At 33.4% G+C, this 25,722-nt stretch overlaps 2 protein-coding genes and 1 pseudogene across 2 annotated transcripts; 2 read left to right on the forward strand and 1 right to left on the reverse strand.

Annotated features, from left to right (window-relative positions):
- Positions 1-621: 621 nt before the first annotated feature.
- LOC106453543 (DNA repair protein XRCC4) lies at positions 622-2,073 on the reverse strand. The gene is made up of 5 exons (XM_022713790.2): positions 1,878-2,073; positions 1,643-1,785; positions 1,450-1,578; positions 1,234-1,356; positions 622-1,123 (listed from the first exon to the last, which is right to left on the reverse strand). Exons 1-5 carry the CDS (start codon positions 2,017-2,019, stop codon positions 902-904), a joined length of 759 nt encoding a protein of 252 aa, XP_022569511.2. The 5' UTR covers positions 2,020-2,073; the 3' UTR covers positions 622-901.
- A 12,641-nt stretch (positions 2,074-14,714) lies between these two features.
- On the forward strand, positions 14,715-17,265 carry LOC106378675 (annotated as a pseudogene).
- Positions 17,266-19,487: 2,222 nt separating this feature from the next.
- On the forward strand, positions 19,488-21,944 carry LOC106453533. Its single transcript, XM_013895776.3, has 6 exons — positions 19,488-20,170; positions 20,255-20,414; positions 20,714-20,890; positions 20,956-21,039; positions 21,126-21,207; positions 21,268-21,944. The coding sequence occupies exons 1-6, from the start codon at positions 19,827-19,829 to the stop codon at positions 21,696-21,698; spliced, it is 1,278 nt and encodes a 425-aa protein (XP_013751230.2). The 5' UTR covers positions 19,488-19,826; the 3' UTR covers positions 21,699-21,944.
- The last annotated feature ends 3,778 nt before the right edge of the window (positions 21,945-25,722 follow it).

A 25,722-nucleotide genomic window follows, 5' to 3' on the forward strand; every position in this document is an offset into this window, starting at 1 on the left:
GAAATTGTTTTCTTATGAATGTGGTATTTGATAAAATTAATTAGGTTGCTATTACATTCTAAAACTCTAATGATCCACGTGTTTTTAAAAGATTTCAAATTTGATTCACTTATACAACTTCTGATCAACGCTTAAAGTTTTTCTCATAAATTTAAGCCAAAACAAAATATATCAATTTAAAAATACATATTTACAAATCTTAGAATGTAAACTAAATTATATATAATCTGATTTAGTATAATTAAAATTCAACTGAAAAAATATACAACTCAACATACCAAAAATAACTTAATCGATCCAAATCATTATACCCAACATCATATATTTAATTAAGATAACGTAATGACGTAGTTTAAAACAGTGTTATATTTTTTTTTCTAATATACAAACTAAAAAATAATTTAAACTTATCAATAATTAGAAATACAAAGTTAATCAATTATAATAATTTTATTGTTTTGTAAATGTTTATATCCGTGTTCATGCACGGAAATCACCTAGTTTATATTGTATGTCATATGCTGTATAGTAACATTCAAATCTTCCGAAAAACCATATATAAATATACTCAATCAAAGATACATTACATGGACTGATGGCTATAATTGGGATTTGATGCAAAACACTAAAACATGATTTTCTAGATTTTGCTGAAGAATGATAACTAAGAAACATTGTCAGTCAACATAAAACCATATAACACAACGGTGAGACCATTACAACTTTACAAAGACAAACAACACTTGACGAGACGAGACGAGAACACGTTAGCGGAGTACAAAATTTGAGGAAAACGTGAGAGATGGGATCAACGTGCACCTACGATGATGTTTCGACATAACATGAGCTACTTTTGTTTGTGTGAAGTGAAGACACACATCTTGTCATAGCTATTAACTTCTCAACTGCGTGCAGCTCTCTTCCTGCCACGGCCTCTGCTGCTTGTTGTTGCTGCCTTCTTTGAGGCTTCTTCTTCACTATGCTCATTGTCGCTTCTTCCACTCTCAGAGCTTTCACCTTTATCCGTGGACTCTTCCTCTTCCTCTGCAACTTCTTTCCCTGAAACTTCTTTGTCCCTTAGTGCTCTGAGTTTTGCCTTCTTTGCATTTAACACAGAAATGAACTACAATGACAAAAAAAAGAGAGAGTGAGATCAGTGCAAAAACACGACAACATACTTTCCACAAAGACATCTCTCGTTTAAGCAATGAAGAATGATAGTAGTACACATGCCTTTGAATAAGTTGCATCCTCAAACTCCATTTTTTCACTGCAGAGTCTTTCACCTTGCGCTAGGCATTTCTCAGCTTCACTTTCCATCTTCTCAAAAGATCTTGTCTTGTTCACAACTTCTTCCTGTGGAGTATTTTATCAATCAGAATAAACATAGACCAAAGGACTTAAGGTCCAATTCATAATATTCATTCCCAAGAAAGTCAAAGAACATACACTTAGCCTTATGTTAGCCTCCATAAGAAAATTCAAGATCCCAACAGTGATCTTCTTGTTCTCATGTGATGGTTTACATTTCCACCTCCACTCCAGTTTAGTCCCTTCCTTCTCAAACGTCCAAGACAGCTGTAACCAGATACCATTCCTTCAGCAAAATCATTATCATCACTAGAGAGCATATCGAACTGACCCGTTTAGATCCCTCAAGAGCGTCGGAGAAGCTGTAGATCGAGTTAGGCTGCTGAAACCCTAAGTACTGCTCGGCGAGCTGGAGATACTCCGACACCGGCTGGTCCCACTGCGCCGCCCGCTCCGCCACCTCCTCCTCCGTCGCTTCAATTCCGATCAAACCGAGAAGAATAAAAACATTCAGTTCATAGGAAGAAAAAAAAAAAAAAACAGATTCGAATCGTGTGGATTTGTACCGTTGCAAAGCCAAGAGGAGGAGCCATCGGTGATGGAGATATCGAACCGAGAGGGATGCCAAGTGCCTTTGACGAATATCGGATCGGTGCCGGAGAGTACGAGTCTGAGACACGTGTGCTTCGTTCTCTCCCATTCAACCATCGCCACCGTCTGATTTTTTTTTTTTTTGGCTAGTCAAACGAGGCGACGACGATGGTTTCAGTCAAAAACATATATTGTTTTTGCTTATGTGGATGCTGAGTCAGCACCAATGCTTACGTGGTTGCTGATTCCTCTGTGTTTAAAATCCAACTCATCATAAAGTTCAATAATTTACACTTTACATTCAAGTTTGACAAACTCATCATAAAATTGAGGAATTTCTTAATCATTTTTGCGAATGTTTGTATTTGATACTAGGTGACCAGTCCGTATCCTGTGCGGGCATAAAAAAATTCAAAATATGGACTAAATCTTATATAGTTTATAAGTAACGAATTTTATAATATAATACCACCGTCTTTGGGAGAATTCATCAGCCATAGAAAAAAGCTGGTACTCAATATTTGAAATGGACGAGAAGAAACAAAGTAACTTCAGTATGAAGAGGCAGATATTGTGTGTACGTATAATTGCAACGTCCCAAAATAATTTGTATGTTTACGAAGAAACTTTCATTCAAAATATGGAATAAATAGTGTATAGTTTTAAAAGTATCAGATTTTATATTATCATTAATTAGAAATGTATTGTATATGTGTCGTAATTCTTTAATGTTGGTGAATAATATTATTTTTCCATTAATAATAAAAAAACATTTATGTAGACATATTAAAAGAAAATATAATAAAAATCAAAATCAAAATATTATCCATAAACAATATAAATTATGAAGTACAATTGTCGAAAAATAAAGCAAAATCAATTAGAAACCTGCAAAAAATTAAATAAATTTTGTAAGTAATTTGACGGGTTAACATTATTTGATAGATTTATAAGTTTCTAAATAAAACTTAACATGAAATAATATTAAATTGACATACAGTCATCAAAATAGTCAGAAAACGGGATGCTCCTGAATACAATCAGTCTCCTAACTCATCACTACCCATCTGAAAAATACAAAAAATAAATAATTGTAATAGTTTATATACTTAAAAATTTGTATTTGAAAAGAAAGTAGATTAAAATTACATACCGTGACTACGGAATATTCTGAAAAACTTGTTTTGTAGATAACATTCATTTTAAGATTAGTAAAAGTTCGGTTACATTTTTTTGTTATTCGGTATTTCAAATGGGCTGAGATTGTATTTATGCCAATATAAGCCTAACAAAGGGGGTATCGGTTCGATAATCATTTTACGAATGTAATAATTCTTAAACGTTACCGATTGGCATAAATACAATCTTAAAATGTCAGAGCCAAAACCAAAGAAATGGGGATCTGGTTTAGATTGGAACTTTTAAAAGTTTTAATCCAAACAAAAGCAAAAAACAAAGGTAGTTAGACCAAATCTTAAACAAAACCAAAGACAAAGGTACTTAGACCAAATTAAAAAAAATGATGCAAAAACACAGCCATAACAATAGAAAGGACATCTTTAAAAAAAAGAGACAGATCACTCGCCCTTGAGTTTCTTTTGAGAGAGTTTCTTGTTAACGGAGTGTTGATCCTCAAGGTAACTGTCTTCATCTTGTTCGCTTTTTCTTTTGGACAAAGGAGTTGCTGTAAAACCACCAGAACCAGAGGAAATATCATCTGCGGACTCCAACATTAGGACCTGCAAGATACAGATATAATCGAATCAATATTATGGTAATGTAACAATCAAATTATTCGCAATTATAAGCAGTGCAATACCGGTTTAGGAGGCAAATCAGCAAATTCCTCAACCATTTCACGGTCATCAGTAGCCAATCGAACCACATACTCAGAGCTCTTTCCTTTGATGTTATCAGCATCAACTGAAATCTCAAAAAGGACTCTCTTACCAAAGAGATCGCTAACTGCTTCTGGTAAGAAGTCTTCATCTTCATTCTACAATTACATAGAGATAACACAATAAAAGACTTTATGGTGTTAATTGATGTAAATAAGAATTACTAAAAGTACCTCGTCATAGAGTTCAGCGGCAGAATGACGCACAATTTGTTGAGCATTAGCATCAAACAAAAGAAAATTAGCTTCACCGCTGTCGTCCTTAACCTGAGCAATTAATTTGAACCTGAAAACAAAAATAAATAAACGTCACAGACGATTTCCATGACGATCTACCTAACTAAAATGTGTGTATATCTAACCCGCACAATACCATTGTTCTTGTAAGAGCTGAATGTTTGTATTTTAAGCATTCGGGTGTCTCCTATATATATAAAGGCGATTTATTTATCATATTAATGACTCCTAATAAAGAATGAAATCGTTTAAAGAAATATATTAAATGTGTATTGTCAAAAAGTGATTTGCATATGATATAATTTTAACTTGCGCAAGTAATGTAATAAATATGATATCAACCGGTGCAAGCAATTGGTTTGAATAATAAGGAAAGTTAATAATATTATTTGTATTAGTTAACAATCTTGCGCAAGTCTAAACTAAATATCTAATTAGTATCCCCCAAGCGAATAAATATATGGGCTTAACTAAATCGACAATATATTTGGGCTTTTCTAAATAGGCTAAAGACATTTTTTCTCTCCTAAGATAATTAAAGCTAATTATGAAGATAGGACCCAAATATTACCGAAAACCAAACTTGAAAATCCGAAATCAACAGACCGAAAACCGTGCTAATGAAACCGACTGACTAAATTAGTAATGTGAAGCTCTAAATCGTGATGCAATTAGCGATGCAACAGACTGACTAAATTAGTCATGTGAAGCTCTAAATCGTGCTAATGAAACCGAAAATCAAACTTGAAAATCTCAAGAGAGGACTGTCTAAATGCTTGTTGAGTTATTAAGGAGAAGATAATCTTACAGTCCTTCTTCAGAGACTGAAGTCGAATCCAAGTTTGTTGTAAATGTCAGTTTTCTCTTCTTGTTCCATCAGTAGACAGTCTGCGAAATACTTCTCTGGACGTGGCAATTAGTTCGATGCTCAAGCTGAATGTTATTGTTTAAGAGAATCAAGACCTCAACAGCAAGAAACAGATAGGTAGAAAAACTTCAAGAAGTTAATAATACCTGGTCAATGAAGTTGTTTAACGATTATGTATGTAGCTTCTTCAACCTTTCGATCTCTGAAGGTTAATCAGTCAATTAGATACAAAGATTCAAAATGTTAATAAGCAGATCGTAGTTTATAGCTTAACATATGTCGAATCCAATCAGAAAAACCAAAAAATCTTTGTATCATAGCTTAAAAGTCGAATCCAATAAGAGAAACCAAAATATCTTCACCTCATAGCTTAAAAGTCGAATCCAATCAGAGAAACCAAAAAATCTGTATATTCCGAGAGTATCGACAAACTTCACCTCGTCGATATGATCGATGGTGGAGAGAAGGAAAATCATCTGGTCGTCGCTTCTTGACGCGATGGAACTGATTGAGTCTTCAAAGTGTGGAGAAGCAAACTCATCTGGTCGGACTGTCTTCATTGGTTTGAAACCATATCCCCTTCAATTGATACGCGATTGAAAAAAAAAGAAGAAAAAGAAACTTCATGAGATACGACGGCGTTTTCCACTCCGCAGAGGCGAGTGAATAAAAAAATGAAAAAGAAAAATTCCAAAAAATCAACCAATATAATTACAAGAATTTTCCCGAGAAGCTCTATGTGATTGCCACGTCAGCAGAAATCACTAAAGTGACTTCTCTTTTAATGTATAGGGGGATGTTTTGTTCTAATATCCTCATTTTATTTTCACTTACAATGTAATCTATATCATATTTTATGAAATGTTAATTTATGTTTACAAACCTGGATAATTTAATATTTAGATTTATATTATTACAAAAAGGATAGTATATAACCATGCATCATTTCTTGTATATTAATCATGGAGCATTACAACATATTCTTTGTCTTCACTATATTAACTCTTAGAATCTTTAGAGAAATAGGTTGGTCCATCACACCTTACATTATATTTTTTTATTAAACTAACTATCAAATTAATTAATAGTGTATAGAAGAATATTCTCAATTATTTCCTTAAATAAAAGCTACGGAATTATCTAATATGGTTAACAAATATATGACAATTAATGATTTTGAATAATTAATATTTGATAATAAGTTTTCAATCTTCTATCATTTTATTGAATTTTATATTCTTAAAAATTAATTAATTATATTAATTGTATAATAAATTTTTTTTTTATTATATGCTACATTTTGAATTTTTTAAAACGATTATAAATTACTGAAACTATTAAAATTCCACAATGAAATTTTGGTGATCAGTGATTTAACTTTTTTATATAACAAGATACAAATGATCATAAAATTATATAAATATGAAATATTATGTAATATATATTCAGAGTAAATATATATATATATATATATATATATATATATATATATTTCAATATGGTTCAGATTAAAATCTATATCATATACAAATACATAAACATGTTAATTTTAAAATTTGCATTGAGTAGGAAGCATCAATTAATAAATATTCATATTAATAAAAATAATATTTTTGTTATACAAATACATAAACATGTTAATTTTAAATTTTGCATTGAGTAGGAAGCATCAATTAATAAATATTCATATTAATATTTACTCGCTTCTCAATTAATCAATACTAACTTAAGACCCGCGCAATTGCGCGGAATGAATGTTATATATAAAACTAATTTTTATCTATTATTATTTACTTGTATTCATTTACGTATTATGTATATAACTAAATTAGAGTAAATACATAAATCAAAATAGTACATCTTGTTTATTTACAATACTTTTTTGGTAAATAAATCAAAACAATCATTTTATTTATTTTATATGGTATATAACTAAATTTCAATGACATGGACATAGATATACAATATATTTTAATATAAATATTTATTATTGAGAATTCATATTCATATGATAAACAAAAAAAATTTCTAATACGCAATTTTTTAATGTGAATTTCAAACTTAAAATATTAATGTTTCAATATATTTTCAATACAAATTTAGAAATTATCATATTAGGTATTATTCTATGTTATATAGTTTAATTTTAAACTATATTATTATATAATATGAATGTCTAGTAAATGAAACTTCATATTCATACGATTTATGATCATTTTTTATCTTGTTATTACCAAAAACAAATTAAACCATTGATCATAAAATTTTAGTGTGAAACATTTAAAGTTTTTAATAATTTATTGTCATTTTGAAAATTCAAAATATAACATATAAATTTTTTTAATTTTTTATTATATGGTTAATGTAGTTGTTTAATATCTTTTAATAATATAAAATTAAACAAAAAAGAGCTAAGATACAAAAAATATTAGCAAAAATTTATTATTCATAGTCATTAATTATCATATATATGTTAATCATATTAGGCAATTCCGTAGCTTTTATTTAAGGAAAGTTCGAGAATATTCTTTTGTACAGTATTTATCAATTTAATAGTTTGTTTAATAAAATGTATAATATAAGTTAAGATGGACCAATTTATTTCTCTAAAAATTCTGAACTTCATTCTTATGGTGACACGTGACTATAAAATAATGTTGTATTGTTTCTCAATTAATATATAAGAGATATTTAATATTACATGATATGTAACTAAATACAAAATAAATAATATTGTGTATAAATAATTTGTATACATAATTAATATTCATACCGCCCAAGCGCGGATCTCAAATGTTAGTTGATCATATTATTTCATAAATACAATTCTTCATATCGAAGTGAGATGGTGAATTATAACATCCGAATGATATCATTGAAGCCTGATAAATTAAATACGTTAAAAAAAACAAAATATCAACAAACATGACCCTACTCATCAACCTCATATTGACGGTCCATGACTGTACGTTTGGAGACTTATAACATGATGGTTGAACGATCAAAATTTGTATTTAACGACTATTATTAAAAGTATAAATTTTACTCATGCGTACGGATAATTACCTAGTATATAAATAAATCAATGAAGCCATGTTTAAAATAAGAAACATTAGTGAAATTAAATATTCTCTATATTAACGGAAACTCAAATGTTTATGTCGCCTAGACAATACATTGATTTATGGGGTTTTTGCCAAAACTAACCCACAACTTGATTTTAATTCCAAACCTATACCCAAACTTGAATCAAATGCAAAACTTATATATCAGTTAATTATAAATAGTTTTAACTGATATAAATTAAGGTATGATAAAATTGATTTGTTTTGAAGATATATGAGTGGAAGTAGTGAATCATGAAATACTTTGGTTTAGGAGTTTGGCAAACATATGTTGTAGTATTGTATGTATTGTTAGGGTTAGATTTTGGAAAATTAAAATGTTTTTTTCAAAAATTAGTTTTCACCTATATGTGTTTATTTCTGTGTATAGTAAACACTTTTCAAGTTTGATTTGGTTTTATGAAGTGTTTAATTAGATAATTAAGTTTAGGGGTTATGTTTAGGGTGTGGACGACTTATATTTCAATCGTCTGTTGAATAATTTACCCGGACGACGTATATTTCAGTCGTCCAGACGACTTACTTGTAAGTCGTCTGGAAAGTCTTCTATTTTAGTTTCTCGCTAAAAATATTTAATTTCCCGCTAAAAATATTAAACTCTTCTGGACGACTTACATGTAAGTCGTCTGTTTTAATTTCTTCACCAGACGACTGAAATGTAAGTCGTCCAGGAAGTCGTCTGAGTCAAAAATATTTAATCTAATTGGATTTTTTGTCTCCCTATATAAAGAAAAATTTACACATTCTCTCTCCTCCTCTCAAATGGCTGCAACAAAAATGTAATGTTCATCATTCTAAAACTCTCCAACCTCTCTCTAATCTCTTTGACTTGAAAACACCAAACTTTATATGAATTTTTCAGTTTTGTCTCATGTATTTCTTACTAATCTATCTCTTTTGCAGGTTTTTAATCAAATGGTACTCATCTTCCACTAATTTAGAGGTAGATCTATTAATTTTAGATATGTATTTTTGTGTGTTCTATAAATGTAGATTTATCTAATCTTCCACTCATTTTCTCTATTTTTAAGTCATTTGAACGTTTTTGAATATGCAGGTTTTTCAGATCTGGATTTGATGTGCAGGTTTTTCAGATCTGGAAGACTTCTGGGACGACTTACCTGTTAGTCGTCTGGAAGTCGTCTGGACTTCTTGGAAGTCTTCTGACAAAGTCGTCTGGACTTCCAGGAAGTCGTCTGGATTTTTCTGAGCGTTTTGGTAAGTTTTTATGTCTGATTTTTCTTCATTTGGTAACTTCTTGTTGTATAAAGTTCTTACTTTTTTCCCAAACTAAAACTCTCCAAACCCATTCTAATCTCTTTGACTTGAAAACACCAAACTTTATATGAATTTTTCAATTTTGTCTCATGTCTTTGTTACTAATCTTTTTTTTTTTGCAGGTTTTTAATTATTTGGTACTCATCTTCCACTAATTTAAAGGTAGATCTATTATTTTTAGATATGTATTTTTGTGTGTTCTGTAAAGGTAGATTTATCTAATCTTCCACTCATTTTTTCTGTTTTTAAGCCATTTGAACGTTTTTGAATATGCAGGTTTTTCAGATCTGGATTTAATATGCAGGTTTTTCAGATCTGGAAGACTTCTGGGACGACTTACTTGTTAGTTGTCTGGAAGTCATCTGGAAGTCGTCTGGAAGTCGTCTGGACTTCCTAAAAGTCGTCTGAACTTCCTGTAAAGTCGTCTGGAAGTCGTCTGAACTTCCTAAAAGTCTTCTGGCAAAGTCGTCTGAACTTCCTGGATGTCGTCTGGACTTCTTAGAAGTCGTCTGGACTTCTTAAAGTTGTCTGGTCTTGTCTACTCAAGTGGAATCCAAGCTTGTCTTTGTAGATGAATGATCTATAATAGTTTTGTTTGTGGTCTGTTTTATGAATTGCATGTATACTCTTTTAGTTGTGAATTTTTTGTAAAATCAGTAATAATGTTTTCCAAGATGTATTAAATGTGCTAACAATGTGTTTACACATTTACAAATCAATGAAATAATAGACTTCACTAGCCTTTTTCTTATCTTTGGATCTCTCATATGCAATAATAAACTCCAATAGCCTTTTTCTCATCTTAATAAACAAGAATGTTGGTAAGAGATGGAAACAAACAATAGTAACTAGTCAAAGCATATCATATTTTTTATAAGTTTGCATTGAAAAACTTAGTCAAATTTAGTAAAACTAAGGGAGAGAACATATTTTGTAAATATGAGTTTTACATATCTTGAAGTTACTTATCACTCATAAAAATACAAGTTATTCAAAAACTAACGTAGAAGACTTAAAAACTAGTGGAGAAGACGCGGACGACTTCAATCTAAGTTGTCTAGACGACTAAACTATATGTCGTCTGGTCAACGCAGAGGTTATTTTTGCAATTGACTTTGAAATCTGTTATTTCGGACGACTGAAAGTTAAGTCGTCTACTATTGTTTGGTTAAAAAAAAACTCCAAAAAAACTAGACGACTTACATTTCAGTCGTCAGAGGTTAGTTTTGCATTTGACTGGATTATTTCAGAAGTTTGACTTTTTGGACGACTTACATTTCAGTCGTCTAGTGAAAATTAAAATAATAATATTTTTTTAAAAGTAGACGACTTACAGTTAAGTCGTCATAGGTTAGTTTTGCAATTGAAAAAAAAACTTCAAGATTTAATTATATACAGACGACTTATAATTCAGTCGTCCACGAGACGACTGAAATGTAAGTCGTCCAGGATTTACGAGGTTTGACCAGAATCTCGGAAAAAAATCCTGGACGACTTACAATTAAGTCGTCTGGTGGACGACTGAATTATAAGTCGTCTGTGTATAATTAAATCTTGAAGTTTTTTTTTTCAATTGCAAAACTAACCTATGACTACTTAATTGTAAGTCGTTTACTTTAAAAAAAATATTATTATTTTAATTTTTGCCAGACGACTGAAATGTAAGTCGTCTGGGGAAGTCAAACTTCTGAAATTATCCAGTCAAATACAAAACTAACCTATGACGACTGAAATGTAAGTCGTCTAGGTTCTTTGGAATTTTTTTTGAAACCAAACAATAGTAGACGACTTAACTTTCAGTCGTCTCAGGTTACAGATTTCAAAGTCAATTGCAAAAATAACCTCTGCGTTGACCAGACGACTTCCAGGTAAGTCGTCTACAGCCAGACGACCGAAAGGTAAGTCGTCTACAGCCAGACGACTTCCCAAGTAAGTCGTCTGACGAACAGATCTGAAAAAAAACTCGATGTCATACCTTAAATTGGTGAGATAAGTTCCTTATCATACATAAGGCTTCTCCAAGCACACAGAATCACAAACGGAAGTCACCCACCCATAATCGTTAGCTTCTATGACTCTATGAACCATAAAAATTTTAGAATCAAAATCTTGAGTTTTTTTAGCTCATTGTGGAGAGAAAGTGAGAGATATGTTGTGTTTAGTTCACAAGAATGGAAAAAGAAGAAGGGTAAATCGATTTTAGGAGCATTAAGAGCTTCAAATTGGTTGTTCATGGTGGTTGTGGTATTGATGACAATGGCAATCTTGTAATTACTTGAAGATGATGAGGGTGAGAGAGTAAAAATGTCATTTTCGGAAAAAAAAAAATTGATGGCATTTTCGTAAATTATATGAACTTGTGGGGTGAATAGGACAAAACTAATTTTCAAAAAAAAAGGAGGTTAGTTTTGTGTTTGACTTTAAGTTGTAGGTCAATTTTGCAAAAATCCCTTGATTGATATTAGTATGTATACTCTCAGTGAAAACAAGGATTTGAATCTTTTGAAACTGTTAACGATTTGTATAATGTGCATTAAAATTATGATATTTGCATATTGTTCTCTCGTACTAGAACTTATTGAGCCTTGATTATCAACATAATAACTGATTTACTACATATACAACCTTTGTCATACTCGTTTCTAGTGCTTCAAATGTGTCTTTGTACCTAGTCGTGAAAGACCTAAAGACATATTTATGCGGTTCCTAGAATATTATGTTTGATTTGTGGTTTGGAAATTCTGATAAAAAGTTCGATACATACATAAGAAGTATCATCAATTCTAAAATAATAAAATATTAGAAACCGCCAAACCCGTGCAACTAATTACTCATGATCAGTCTAAATAGGACGTCTATATACATGTTCCAAACTAAACTATTATATTATATCTGAAATTATTATTGTTTTTTGTAATCTTCTTTAGGAATTATTATTATTATGGTTTGGCTATAGACAAATGGGACCGACCCACTAATTTGCTGGATAGTCTTTCTTTTACTCCACTCAGCGCATACCTCTATCACACAGCACGTCAATCATCCCGTCTTCTTGTAAATTTTCCTATATACCCATGTAGACTTGTTTTGACATTTATATGAACAAGGGCTGATCAGGAAAGTACACAAGACTGAGATGCTTATCTTACAATTAAATTAATAAACAAGGGTGGTGGGAAGGGTTTTTCAACAAGGGTTTAGGTGTGGGATAATCAAAATCAAAGAGCAATAAATAAGATTTGATGCAATGCCAGTAAGGATGTTGTTTCTTTTCTATAATCACTTTTTTTGTTTGTTTATGGATTGTTTCCTTGCCAATCCAAAACCACGTTTCTAAACTGATAAAGAAGTAAATTGTGTGGATATGTTTTTAGTTTCTTAATTAATTAAATGATGATTGTTGAATTATGTTTTTTCTAATTCTTATATTTGTAAAAACTATAAGTATATATGAATGTTGATTTATTTTAAATGAAACAAAATTTTGTAAATAAACAAAATGTAACTGATGTATTTTAACTACTTGCACAAAAATATTATAGTAGTTGTAGCCACACTTAAACTGGTGTTTGGAAATAATTGTTTGATTTCTTGTCCCTTTGTGATATCTTAATGATTGTCTGATTATATTCAATATAGCTCCACATATATAAGAGAAAAAATGCATAATTTCCGAAAAGTTTGCCCCACACTGACCTGAAAGTTGTTCTGAATTAAATTAAAATATTCGAGTAAACCAACGACATCGTTGTAGTTTCATCTTAGAAACTTTGTTTAGGATCAAAAAGAAAAAAAAAATAACTGGAGTATTATGTATTACTCCCTCCATTTCATAAGAACAAGTCCATCGTGAGGATTCAAAAGGAGTTTCTCCTATTTAAGAAAATAAGAATTGTAAAAAAGCATGTGAAAAAATTGAAAAGTTCTCTCAACCAAAATTTTAAGATACTGGATTTGACGGCTGTCAATTTTTTTGTTGGTGTTAATTTTCAAAGAAACTAAAAAGTAAATTTTTTATTAATTTTTCTTTTTTTTTAGAAATTTTGGGAATTTATTCCAATAAGGTTGCTCTAAATGTTACTTAGACATATTTTATGTGGATTTAAAAATAATAAAATATACTAAGATATTTTTATTTAATGTACAATTATTTAAATAAAGATGACTTAGTTAAACATATATTGGTTAGTTAAACGGATAAGAAAGATATTGTATATGAAACATTGCATTTGAAAATGTAGAATGACACTTTTTGAAACAAGAAAAAATACTACTTTTTATGGAATATATGGAGTATATGGTTACATTAATAGTTAATTACTAAATGGTAACATTAATAGTTAATGTAATAGATAGAAAGTAAAATTTAGGATTGGGCAAATAAATCGAACCTGAAAACCCGAACCAAACCTGATCCGGTAAAAATAAATTTGAACCGATCCAAACCCGACACAAATATCAATGGATCTTATTTTATGGTATTTCGGGTTATGAGTATTATCCAAACTGAATCTGAACTTAAATGGGTACCCGACAGAACCCAAACATTCAAATTCTCAAAAAGAACTTATACCAAACATGATTTTAATTCTTAATATATATCCAAATACACTAAAATATTATTATACATTTAAAATAATTATCTATTATTTGAAGGTGGCTGTTGAAGCTTGAAACTTTTAGGTTTTGCTTTTGTTATCGTTGAATAATGGTTCTCATTTCATAAAAACTTAGTTTTCGTTTTATGTTTTCATTTATTTAGTTTTCTTGCTATCAATAACTATGTTTACTTTTCGTTTGATTTGAATGATTATGTTTGATGTTTTTTTCTTATTGTTGAATCGAGTTTACTTATGTTTTGGTTATAAAATAGGTACAAATTAAGTATTTTAAAACTGAATAACCGGTTTTATTTATGTGTTAATTACGAAGTAGATACAAATCATGTATTTTTAAACCAAAAAAACTGATTAAGATCCAAACCCGAAAGTACATCGGGTTGTACCAGCTCTTTGAAGATTTACTAACCCTGACTTGAGTCCGATAGAACCGAAACCAGTCCCAAACCAAAATTTCATATAACTCAAATGAGGTTGATTTTGATAAATCCGAAAAACCAAGACCCAAGACCCGATTGGATAAATTCGAAGAGACTCTGAATGTTCAGACCTAGTAAAATTAAGTGACAAAATATATATAAATAAAATTAATTATATTTTTTTTGGAGTTTGCTAGTGAAAATAGTTCAACATTAATCATTCAAAAGAATCAAAACACTAACATGTATTCGTGTTTTATTTACCAGTAATTAAGAAAAGAAAATAGTGTTCTTTTCCTATAAATAATATTCGTGAGGGTGTCCATAAAAGTTAATGTCCAGTCTAGCAAACCCAAAATTTTAGTTTAAAATTTACAAAATTAATATTGGAGCACTAATTAAGACACGGTGTCAAGTAACGGGCGTTAGCACCGACGAGGAAGGAGATGGTATAAAATACACACTAACAACATAAATTGCATAGTATTCATCACCATCATTCTCAGAAGTCACAAACAAACACACACAAGAGAGAGAGAAGGAGCAGTTACAAATTCTCTCGCCTATCACGAGAACAATGGGTGAGTACAACAATCTTCTACTTCGATTTCATCTATTTCTGATTAATTGCCTGCTTAGGAGTTCGTTTTGAGATTTCGGCGTTTGTTGATTGCGTTTGATATGATCATAGTCACACAGAGATCCACTTCCTCATATGATGATTTTGCTCTCCACATTACCAATATTTTTTTTCTTTAGACTTGTTTTGCTTAGATTCCAAGAAATTTAAGGAAAAAAAAATCGCTCTCAGCGCTTTAAAATGAAGGAAACATGAGATTTTTCTAGCTGCATGTCCATTTTTTAAATGCAAGAAGCTTCAGCCATGATGAACAAAGCATCTTTTCTTCGTTATTATTCCTTGACTATGCAAAAAATAAATAGTTTGGCCGTGTGTACAGTTTAATTTATCTCGTAGAGAAAATGAAAGTTGATTGATTATTATTATATTTATGTGCTTGATTATGCTTTAGAATAACTTTTTCCTTTAGAACAAAAGCTGTATTCGTACTTAAGGTCCCACGTTTGGTTAGCTTAATGCTTTTAAGAGAATACTTTAGATGGTTAGTTGAATTCTTGGTCGTTTTCACTTGTATCTAAGCATACTTTAGTTTTTATACTGATAATCAAAATTTAGTTGTATATTGTCTTCAGTTGAGTATATCATTACTGATCATATCATAAATACGATTGTAAGGTAAGTTTTATCTTACCGTTTCACATAGATTCTATGTAATATGATATACCAACTTTGAACATTCATGTGTCTACAATGTTTTAATATCCATTTTTACTTAACTGTTTGGTGTTGCGACAGATATCTGCATGGATAAAGAGCCAGATGGTCTAGTGGTCTATGCCAATAGTGATTCTTGTGATCCAAACCAAGAAAATGTCTCTGTACTGCCTCCCTTAGATTCAGTATCACGCGACGAAGCCAATGGAAATACAGAGCTTCTATTAACAGAAGAGAACGTTGAAGTAAAAGAATATGATGTTAAAGAGTGTACTAATGAAGTTCCAGCTGCTAAGCCATTGGAAGATGGCAATATGGAGATAGCTGCGTTGGGAAAGGAAGCTAAACGTGCGTTGAAAGCAGGTCGTTGGATTAACAAAAAAAGGAACACTGTTCCACAACCATTTGCTTTAGCTACTGAGAAGCGTGCTTCATCTACTACACGTTCGTTTACGGGTGAGTCTCATGGAGTAGCAGCTGTTTCGAAAATATATCCGGATGGGTATAGTAAAGTACAAAATCAGGCCACAAAGGTTAGAGTTTATGCTATTATGTTAATATATACTTTCTTGAATCGTAGTTTCTTTGTCTAGCTAACTGTAATGCTTATGGACTTATTGCGAGGGCAGGTACCTAGGAAACCCTTGCAGCCAAAAAACAAGAAGCTTTCTGATGAGGAAGATTCTTGCTCTGTTGCTTCTTAGTATGTTTCCTTCTCATCAGAATTTGTTATTGTTCAAAAAAACAAATTGTTTATTTTCAACTTAAAGTTGCCTAGCTATTTCTCTACTGAACATGTGACTATCGTCGACAGTGCCAAATCAAGAACCATTGTCACCGCAGCTCCTTCGTTTCGATCCACTGAGCGTGCAGAGAAGAGGAAGGAGGTGACATAATATTCCTTTTTTTTTTTTCTGTTTTTAATAAATTTTGCATTGGCTTTTAGTTGATTGTTGTTCTTTAGTTCTACATAAAACTGGAAGAGAAACACCAAGCCATGGAGGCTGAGAAAACGCAGAGCGAAGCAAGGAACAAGGAGGAAAATGATGCAGCCTTGAGGCAACTAAGAAAGAGTTTGATGTTCAAAGCAAACCCAATGCCCAAATTCTACCATGAAGGGACTCCTCCCAAGGTTGAACTTAAGAAGGTAACACACAAGGTTCTCTTTCTCTATAAACATTCATAAAATAAAAGATTATTCGTAAACTTCAAAACACTTTTCCAGTTCTTAATTAACTATTTTGCAATATGATGGTGTATATGAATCCAGCCACCTCCAACTCTAGCGAAGTCGCCAAAACTAGGGCGAAGGAACAAGAGGCGGCATGAAACGCGAAAGACTCTAATAGGGATCTCTAAAGAAGACCCTATGATGAAACTGCACACAATGCTGACCAGATAAACCGGTTTGTTACAGAGGAAAAGTGAACCAAAACAGTCTTTTGGTGACAAGGAACTGAGAGTTATGTTTCTGCTGTGAGAATGTGTGGGATGGCTTGTGTTTTTTTTTTTAATTTATGATTCTAAGTGTAATTGTGTGTAGTTTAATGTTATTTTTGTTGCATGTTTATGAATGCAAGAATCTTCCTGTTCGACTTTTTTATAATGAATCTGTCTTGTTCATAACGACTTTGTAGCCTCGACGCGGCGTATATTATTATTATTTACGCCTACCGTGGGGTCGTGCGAAAACCATAGTGTTACTATATTTTATTTTATATAAGGTAAGTTGTTTGATCAAGCTTATCATTAATTTTTTTTTTGAACATTTTCTAAGCTTATCATCATTGGTGAGAAGTTGGTGGATGGTGGATGAAATGAACTGGTTATTCCTTAATCATTGTTTTAGTTGTTTGATTATGTCTTCAATACATGTTGCAGGCTACAGCGTGAAACTTTCAAAAGAAGTCGAATTTTCCATTGTGTTATTGGTTTATATATTTTGATTGATTTAGAAATCCATATAATATTTATAAATCTAAGTAAAATATGTAAATCTAGAGGTTTTTCTCAGATTTAAGTCTTTGTATTTTTAACTAAAAAATTCAAACAAATCTATTCAAATCCATTATAAAATCAAATATATTAGTAAATCTGTACGATTGAATAACACTTTGATATAGAATTTGTGAATCATTAAACCAATAACACATGATTTTAATACAGATTTGAAAATTATAGAACTAATAACACTATATTTAGTTAGTATTTTCAAATCCATTAAAATTCAATAACCAATAAAATTTGGTGATAAAGAAAGATTTTTTTTTTTTTTTGTCGGAGATTTATTTAGATATTATAATTATGAGAAAGATTACAAAGACGATTCGATTACCGACAATACTACCTGCCTTATGAGGATCTACGTCTAACTGCCTCATTTGAGCCGTCCTATGAAGATCACGTCTGGCCGGATTTACTTGCACCATGTTGAGAAACTCTTGTAAGCCTTTCTTCCGTAATCGCATAATTGTTGAATAAATCGCTCGCTCCGGAAATTGAAACCTGGATTTCCTGTGCAATCTTGTAAGAAATTGCATAGTCTGGGATTTGAACCCCAGACCTGGGTGTAAAAGCCTTTAAACCATAATCACTAGGCTACGGTGCTTCCACCATAAAGAAATATTTAGTTACCGGTTTACATGTCGAAAAGAAAGGTTGTATTCTGTTTGTCTTTTAAACGGTTGAACCAGTCTTATGGGTAACACTCTCGAGGTCTCATAATGGACTGGGTCTGATTAATGGGCCTAACGAAAGAGATTCGTGGTTCTAGTCGGTAGAATGATATGTGGCGCCACGATAGGCAGTGGCTAAAGGTTCTGACTTCTGACGAATCTTCCAGAGATCTCCCCAGTTTCCAACACTAGTGACAGAAAAATGTTGTAGCAAATCGGTACAGTTAGTGTCCAGAATCTCACGTGTTGTAAAGCCCCCATCATCGTCCATGCTATGATCGCTTGCACGTGAATCTCACATTCTCATTTTCTTTTTCACCTTCTCATTTATGATTGTTTAAATATCCCTGGGAAACTTTCGTTTACTTTTTATCCCTGTTCAGAAACTCGTTAGACGCTATGCATACGGCACACATGAACCTAGTGCTTTATTGAAAAAATAGAAAAAACTCGGAAAATATGCGGAGAAGATTTTTTTATACTTTTATACGTATAATACCTAAGTTATATGTATAATACAATATATTTATGTATAATATAAGATTTTAATAAATAATACATGTGTATGTATAAAATATCCTTGTATTAAAATTATAGATTTGTGAACAAATACCAAATTTGATCACAAAAATATAATTTTATATATTAGAGGGATTATGTTACGTTTTGTATGTGGTCTGGTGGTATTAATATTGTTTTTAGTCAATATGTCTCAAGTTTGACAGCTTATTTTGTTATTTTTATTTTTTTCTTTAAGAGAATAGCATTTACGTAATTATCATTATCTTTTTCATATCCTTACGTTCTTTATTCCTGCAATTCTTTTATCTTGTCGCCATATCTTGCACTTCTACGAATGATTAGACTCGATTCAGGATCATTTAGTCTCAATTTGATCTTTATTGGAGTTGACAAATCAAAATCACAACTTGGTTTTGGTGATTTTAACGATTTATATTACGCGGATTTAGATAATTAATCGCCGATTACTATTATACTACGGTATCTGCGGTCAAAACTCGGGTTACCGGATAATGGCACCGATCATGTCCAACTCGTCGCCACGGCAGCTCACCGCACAACGCGTTCTCAGCCGCTTACCCGCCCAGGCAGACGAGTTTTAGAACAGTGCTTTTAAATAGATGAAACGTATAGACAACCTATTGGTAACAATAATTTATCCACAGTGGATAAACAGAAATTGTATCCTTATCCACAAGTGAAGAAGACGCGCCACAAAATAGACGAGTGAGGATTCGAAAGGAGAAAGCCTCGTCATCGCCACTGTGCTGTTCCTATCACTATCACCCCTCTCCTCCAACGTCTTTTCGCTACAGCAAATACCAAATTTATTAATTAATTTTCTTTTAGTCATCCAAATTAATAATTTAAATAAATAAGGTGGACATTGCTTTCTCCTTCTTCCTCGTCTTCGCTTCCTTGTCAATGTCGTTCGAATCTCCGGCGAACAGAGGAATCTGAAACTCGTCCGATTCCAGATCGAATACCGTTATGGATGATCTAACGGATTTCATCCGGAGAACCTCTGTTCCAGAGACATTCGTCGACATCTTGCTATGCGCAGTTCCGATTTGGCTCGCCGTCATGATCGGGCTCCTGATCGGATGGTCTTGGCGTCCGAGGTGGACCGGATTGGTTTATCTAGGGTTCCGTTCCAAGCTCCGGTTTCTCTGGACCGCTCCGCCGGGATTCGGCGCTCGCCGCGTGTGGCTCGCTTTCACAGCTCTCTCGGCCTTCTCAGTCTGCCGCACGTTGTGGTCAAGGCTCGCTTCCGGCGCCAAGAAATCAGATATCGAACAAGAGATTATTCCTCCGAGTGGTGATGCAGTTTCACGGTTAGTCTTTGGTGAGATTAGTTACAAAAAAGAAATCGAGAAAGTTTTGGATTGATTGTGGTTATTTGATTTGTGCCGAGGTAGTGATAAGGACGCAGAGGAGGAGAAGGATGTTGTGAGGGAGAAGGATCTAGAGCATCTGCTGCATCTGCTTGAAGCTGGGAATGATAAGATGGAGTGGCAGTCTATGATGGATAAGTCTACTCCAAACATGAGCTACCAGGCCTGGCGCCATGAGCCTCAGGTACTCTTTAGAAAGAAAGGGTTTATTTGTTTTTGATACTAGAGTGCTGTTAGTTTGGTTGACGCACCTGCGGCTGTGTCGGCGTCAATTTTTTTAATAAACTCTTTGTTCATTGATACTGCGTCTGCGTCTAAACACTGATCGCCGAAAAAATCTGCGTCTGTAATTAAAACTGCGTCGGCGAAACGAACAACAACTATTTCCATTGACGCCGACTGCGGCAACCAAACAAACATGACTTAGGTCACTTCTCTGATGCGTTAAGCTTTAGTTACTGAAAGGCAGTGTTGTTTTGACAGACAGGACCTGTTGTTTACCGAAGTAGGACTGTATTTGAGGATGCAACTCCAGATATTGTTAGGGATTTCTTCTGGGACGATGAGTTTCGACCTAAGTGGGATCCTATGCTTGCCTACTTCAAAACTTTGGAAGAGGATCCTCAGACAGGAGCAACCATCGTTCACTGGATCAAAAAGGTATTTGTTGATACTTTAGTCCTCTCCTCCATGAAGAGCCATGAGTAATGTATTTTCCTCTGTAGTTCCCATTTTTCTGTAGTGACCGGGAATACATCATTGGTAGGAGAATATGGGAATCTGGAAAAAAGTATTATGCTGTCACTAAGGTATATGTCTTTTTGCCTTTGCTTCCTCATAGATCAAACGTATCTCTAATAGTCCTCCTGATCAGCAAAACACTTATATCTGATAGGGAGTACCGTATCCAACTCTACCAAAACGTGATAAGCCAAGGCGAGTGGAGCTTTATTTCTCAAGCTGGATAATCAAAGCAGGTTTGTCCTCTTAAATTCCTTACACGGCTTGCTGGTGTCTGATCCTGAACGTAAATGCAGTTGAATCTCGCAAAGGGGATGGACAAATGTCAGCTTGTGAAGTCTCTCTTGTCCACTACGAAGACATGGGAATCCCAAAAGACGTAGCCAAGCTAGGAGTCCGTCACGGCATGTGGGGAGCCGTCAAAAAGCTAAACTCTGGGTTAAGGGCGTATCAGAGCGCTAGAAAGCCAGGGGTGGCTCTGTCACGGAGCGCTCAAATGGCAGGAATCACCACAAAGCTGAACATGGATTTGGTGGAAACATCGAGGGTAGAGGAAGAAGAAGAGAAAGGACAAGCCATGGAGAAGGCAAGGAGACAAAAGGAGCAGTTCAATGTAGATTGGAAATGGATCGCTGTAGGAGGAGTTGCTTTGGCTTGTGGGCTTCATTCAAGTGCTATTGGCAAGGCCTTAATGGTTGGAGCAGGGCAGAGACTTGCTCGTAGGTGAAAATATTTCTTATTATCTCAACCTGAGAGATTTGATATTATTATGTGTTTCCCTTGAGGACTCTTTAGTCCAGCACAGAGAGGCAGAATCTAGTATATGCATCATGGGTTGTGCTTTCTTCTTGTAACTGCGTTTAGTGGAGGAAGCAAAGTGAAGAGTAATTTTGAGCCATGTGCTGCTAAGATGTGTTCGAATATTTCCTGTAATACCAATTAAGACTATGGAGCCTGTTGCATCTTGTACTCATTTGTGGACAATTATTCGTCAATTAGCTTTCCATAGAGCTACTAGAGCTTAATCTAGAGGAATCATCCGAAGATAAAAGAAAAGACAGTTGATAAAATTTTATCCCTATAAACCATTCTAGACGAAAGACGAGCCTAGTGAATCCAATAAACCAAATACATTTACTGTAAGAAGCAAACCTCCAACATCTCACGCATCTTGGATTACCGGAGAGTTTGAGTGGTCGGCACGGAAAAGCCTTTTCCTTGGAAGGAAGCAAGTGTTACTAAAATCATTTGCTATGTCATTATTGGTCTAAAGTGGTCTTGTTTGTGATTAATCAATAATCAATGCAAAAACTTCACCAGTGACTATGGCCAGCTTTTGTGGAATTATTGTGAAGATAAGAGGCTAAGAGCGATTGTTCAACCCCGCTGATCAGTTGAGAGTTGCAAGGTTGATAACAAGACATGATGGCTCGACCATCGCTCTTAGCGCCACCAGGGAAGGACGTCTTCTTTTTAACCATTGGGCCGAGGGCTTTGGCGCGTACCTTCTTGGTTAGATGGTCGCATATACGTGAGGAAGCTAGAGGTTGATGATCGATCCTTCTGATTCATACGACCAAAAAAAAAAAACCAAAAATATTTCATGTCAATAATTCTTATAAGGAAATTTTAAAATTTTAAAAATGTAAAAACGTGGAGAGGAAGGATTGATGATGATACACACACACATATATATATATATATATATATATATGTATATATTACAAATTTACAATATGACATACTATTCTTCATTTTTGTTGATTTAGTGCATTGTTTGAAGAAATTGAAAATATATAGTAATATACAGTATAATGAAAAGTAATATATTAGTCGAAGAAATGGAAAATATAAAACTAAATAAACTGAAAAGCTAATATTCCTATTCACTGTGACGTAAGATATTCTTAATCTAAATAATTAACTTATTTCTTCTATAGTAAATATGATATATATATATATATATATATATATATATATAGTGTGTAGATTATACAATCAATTCATTGCATCTCTTTCATATTTTGATTACAGAAAAACATAGGTAAGAAGAAGCTAAGTTAGGATCTTTGGAAGAAAGAAAGAAGAGAATGTCGACAGAGGTGGCGTTATTGATGATTGTATTTATCCTTCTAGTCCTTTTCATTAGTGCTATGGGATGGTTATGTATCAAGCGTGGTCAAGAGGAGGATGCGGCTTAGTTAGAAAGTTATTTACTTTTAAAATTGTTATTATTATTTCGTGTTAGAGAGGTGTTTAAGTGAAACTAATTTTTTCTTCTTCTATATCGTTTGTTGCAAATTAACACATTCTTGATATCCCTCCTCTAAAACAGTTTAGTATGCTTTGATATTTATATTTAATAAATTACTTTATTTATTTATTTAAATGACTTTGATTATGGACTATGTGGATCACACGATACTTCTCTTATGTATTTGACTCTTTAGAGCATGAGTAATGAGAGATTTTTATGATGAACTTCTTAGCGGAATATAAAAAATAATTCTAATTTTTTTAGTTAAAAGTTAATAGACTATTTTTTATATTCCGTTAAAAATTTCACTCTAAGAACCCCATTAATTATGTTCTTAGGGCTGCGCTAAAGCCTTCTTCTTTTTCAATGCCATCACTTTCAGCACTTCAGTCCACGGACTTCATTCTATCTTCATAACGTATAAATAGAGAAAAGAAAACAAAGTAATGAAAAGATCAAAGAAACAGATTCTCATGCGTTGTGAGAATGTAAATCCCACTCGTCAAGGTATAATCATGATCATCATCACCAGGGGCATCATCATCATTAAGTATCTAAGTGATTCCATTAGTTATAATCTCCATCAACATTTAACATATCAACCTCATAATCAGTTTCATGAAAACCAGCTAATAACTAAAACATGTTGGAATTGAACCTTTGGTTAAATATACAAAGAGAACTAAAGAGATAAGTTGACAAGGAGAAGTCAAGAGGCTAAAGAAGGATTGTTATGTGACTTAGTTACAACAAACTAAAGTCAAGAATAAACCAAGCATTAGTTTGGAGATGTCATGGACGTGGAGAAAGAGTTTGCAGCCATGAAAGAGAATGAGCAATAGTGTCAAGATGCATGGAGGAGTGTTCAAGTGTCTGATCTGTCGATAGGAAAGCTTACCCTCCTGGTGGTCTCAGATCAAAAGATTCGGTGGTGATGGAGGTGGATCGCGCGACCAACTTCCCGGGAGTAACATCCCTGACCAAGTTGCAACCTGCGAAGCGGAGGACGACGAGCTGTAGGGAAAAGACTGATTAGGGGTCTTCTTGTTATAATATTTTGTTTGTGATTATGCCCGGAAAGGGCTTTTGTGTGAAGTACTCGAGAGGGCTCCAATCCATATTTAGACTTGTTGTCTGGGAGGGTTTTAATCCTTCAGATTGTTTTTGTAAGCCCCAAACGATGTCCTGTTAGGGTTGTAATGCACGCTAGTTGTTCATTAGGTTGGGTCACGAGTTGTTCAACTACTTAAGTACTCTTCATTCGAAGCGATTTGAGGCCAGATGTTCCAAGTTTGCTTGGATTAACCAGAATAGGTTTAAGTGGTAACTATTTGAATCAAGTTGTATGCCGTAAGTCTTGTTTTGTGCCCTATCTGCTGTGGAGTGGGGCTCGGTCGTGATCACATTTTGCATTGACTAGTCACGAGTCATTTCAGGAGACTAAGCTAGTGAATTTTAGCTAACTTGGAGTCAGCAGACCGAAGATAGCTTTGAATTGATCGAAATGGATTTAAGTGATGACTATTAAGATCAATTTGTGACCGTATATGTTCGAGTTGTATGGGGCTTGTTGTGAATCAAGTGATGATTGTGTGCCAGAAGTCGTTTTGACACGACTTGTTAGTTTCCTTTACCAGACTTTGCCATGTCTGATTCCTATTATTATGTGTTGCCCTTGAGGTTTCTTTAGCCCAGCACAGAAAATGCAATTTATTTAGATGCATCATGGTTTCTGTTTTCGTCCCTTAACTATGTTGAGAAGAGCATATTTAGTGTTGGAGGCAAAGTGAAGAGAGTAACTTTGAGCCAAGTGCTAAAGATGTAGCCGTATATGTCTTGTAATACCGTTTAAGACACTGGGCTTATTGGACGGTTTTTTTGCATATTGTACTCATTTGTGTGGACAATTATTTGGCAAGTAGCTTTCAGATTTATTTCCATAGAGCTAGAGTCCATCTAGAGGAATCATATGAAGATAAAAAGGAAGACAAGCCTAGAACCACTAAGAACATTTAATGGGAAACTCAAAAGAAGCAAGCCTCCAATGTCTCTTGCATTTTGGATTTACCGGAGAGTTTTGTGTCTCCAAACATTAGATGTTAGCTTTCATTACGGTTCGCTTACAACATATATCGAGTTGTTGGTACGCAAAAAGCTTTTCCTAGGGAGGAAACAAAGTCTTTTGCGATGGCATTATCGGTCTAAAGTGGTCTAGTTTGAGATTAATCAAGAATCAATGCAAGAAACTCACAAGTGACCATGTCCAGCTTTTGGTGGAATTCTTGTGAAGTCAGGAGCGATTGTTTAAGCTCGTTGATCAGACGCTAGGTTGATAAGACATGATAGCCCGAGCTTAGTCAACACTCTTAGCCTCACCAGGGAAGGACGACTTTGTTCGTATTTAACCCATAGGCCAAGGGCCGTGGCGCGTACCTTCGTGGTTATGGTCGCATATACTTTAGGAAGCTAGACGTTGATGATCGACCCCTTCTGA

Source organism: Brassica napus, chromosome A1 (genome assembly GCF_020379485.1).
Source record: "Brassica napus cultivar Da-Ae chromosome A1, Da-Ae, whole genome shotgun sequence".
Classification (NCBI taxonomy): Eukaryota; Viridiplantae; Streptophyta; class Magnoliopsida; order Brassicales; family Brassicaceae; genus Brassica; species Brassica napus.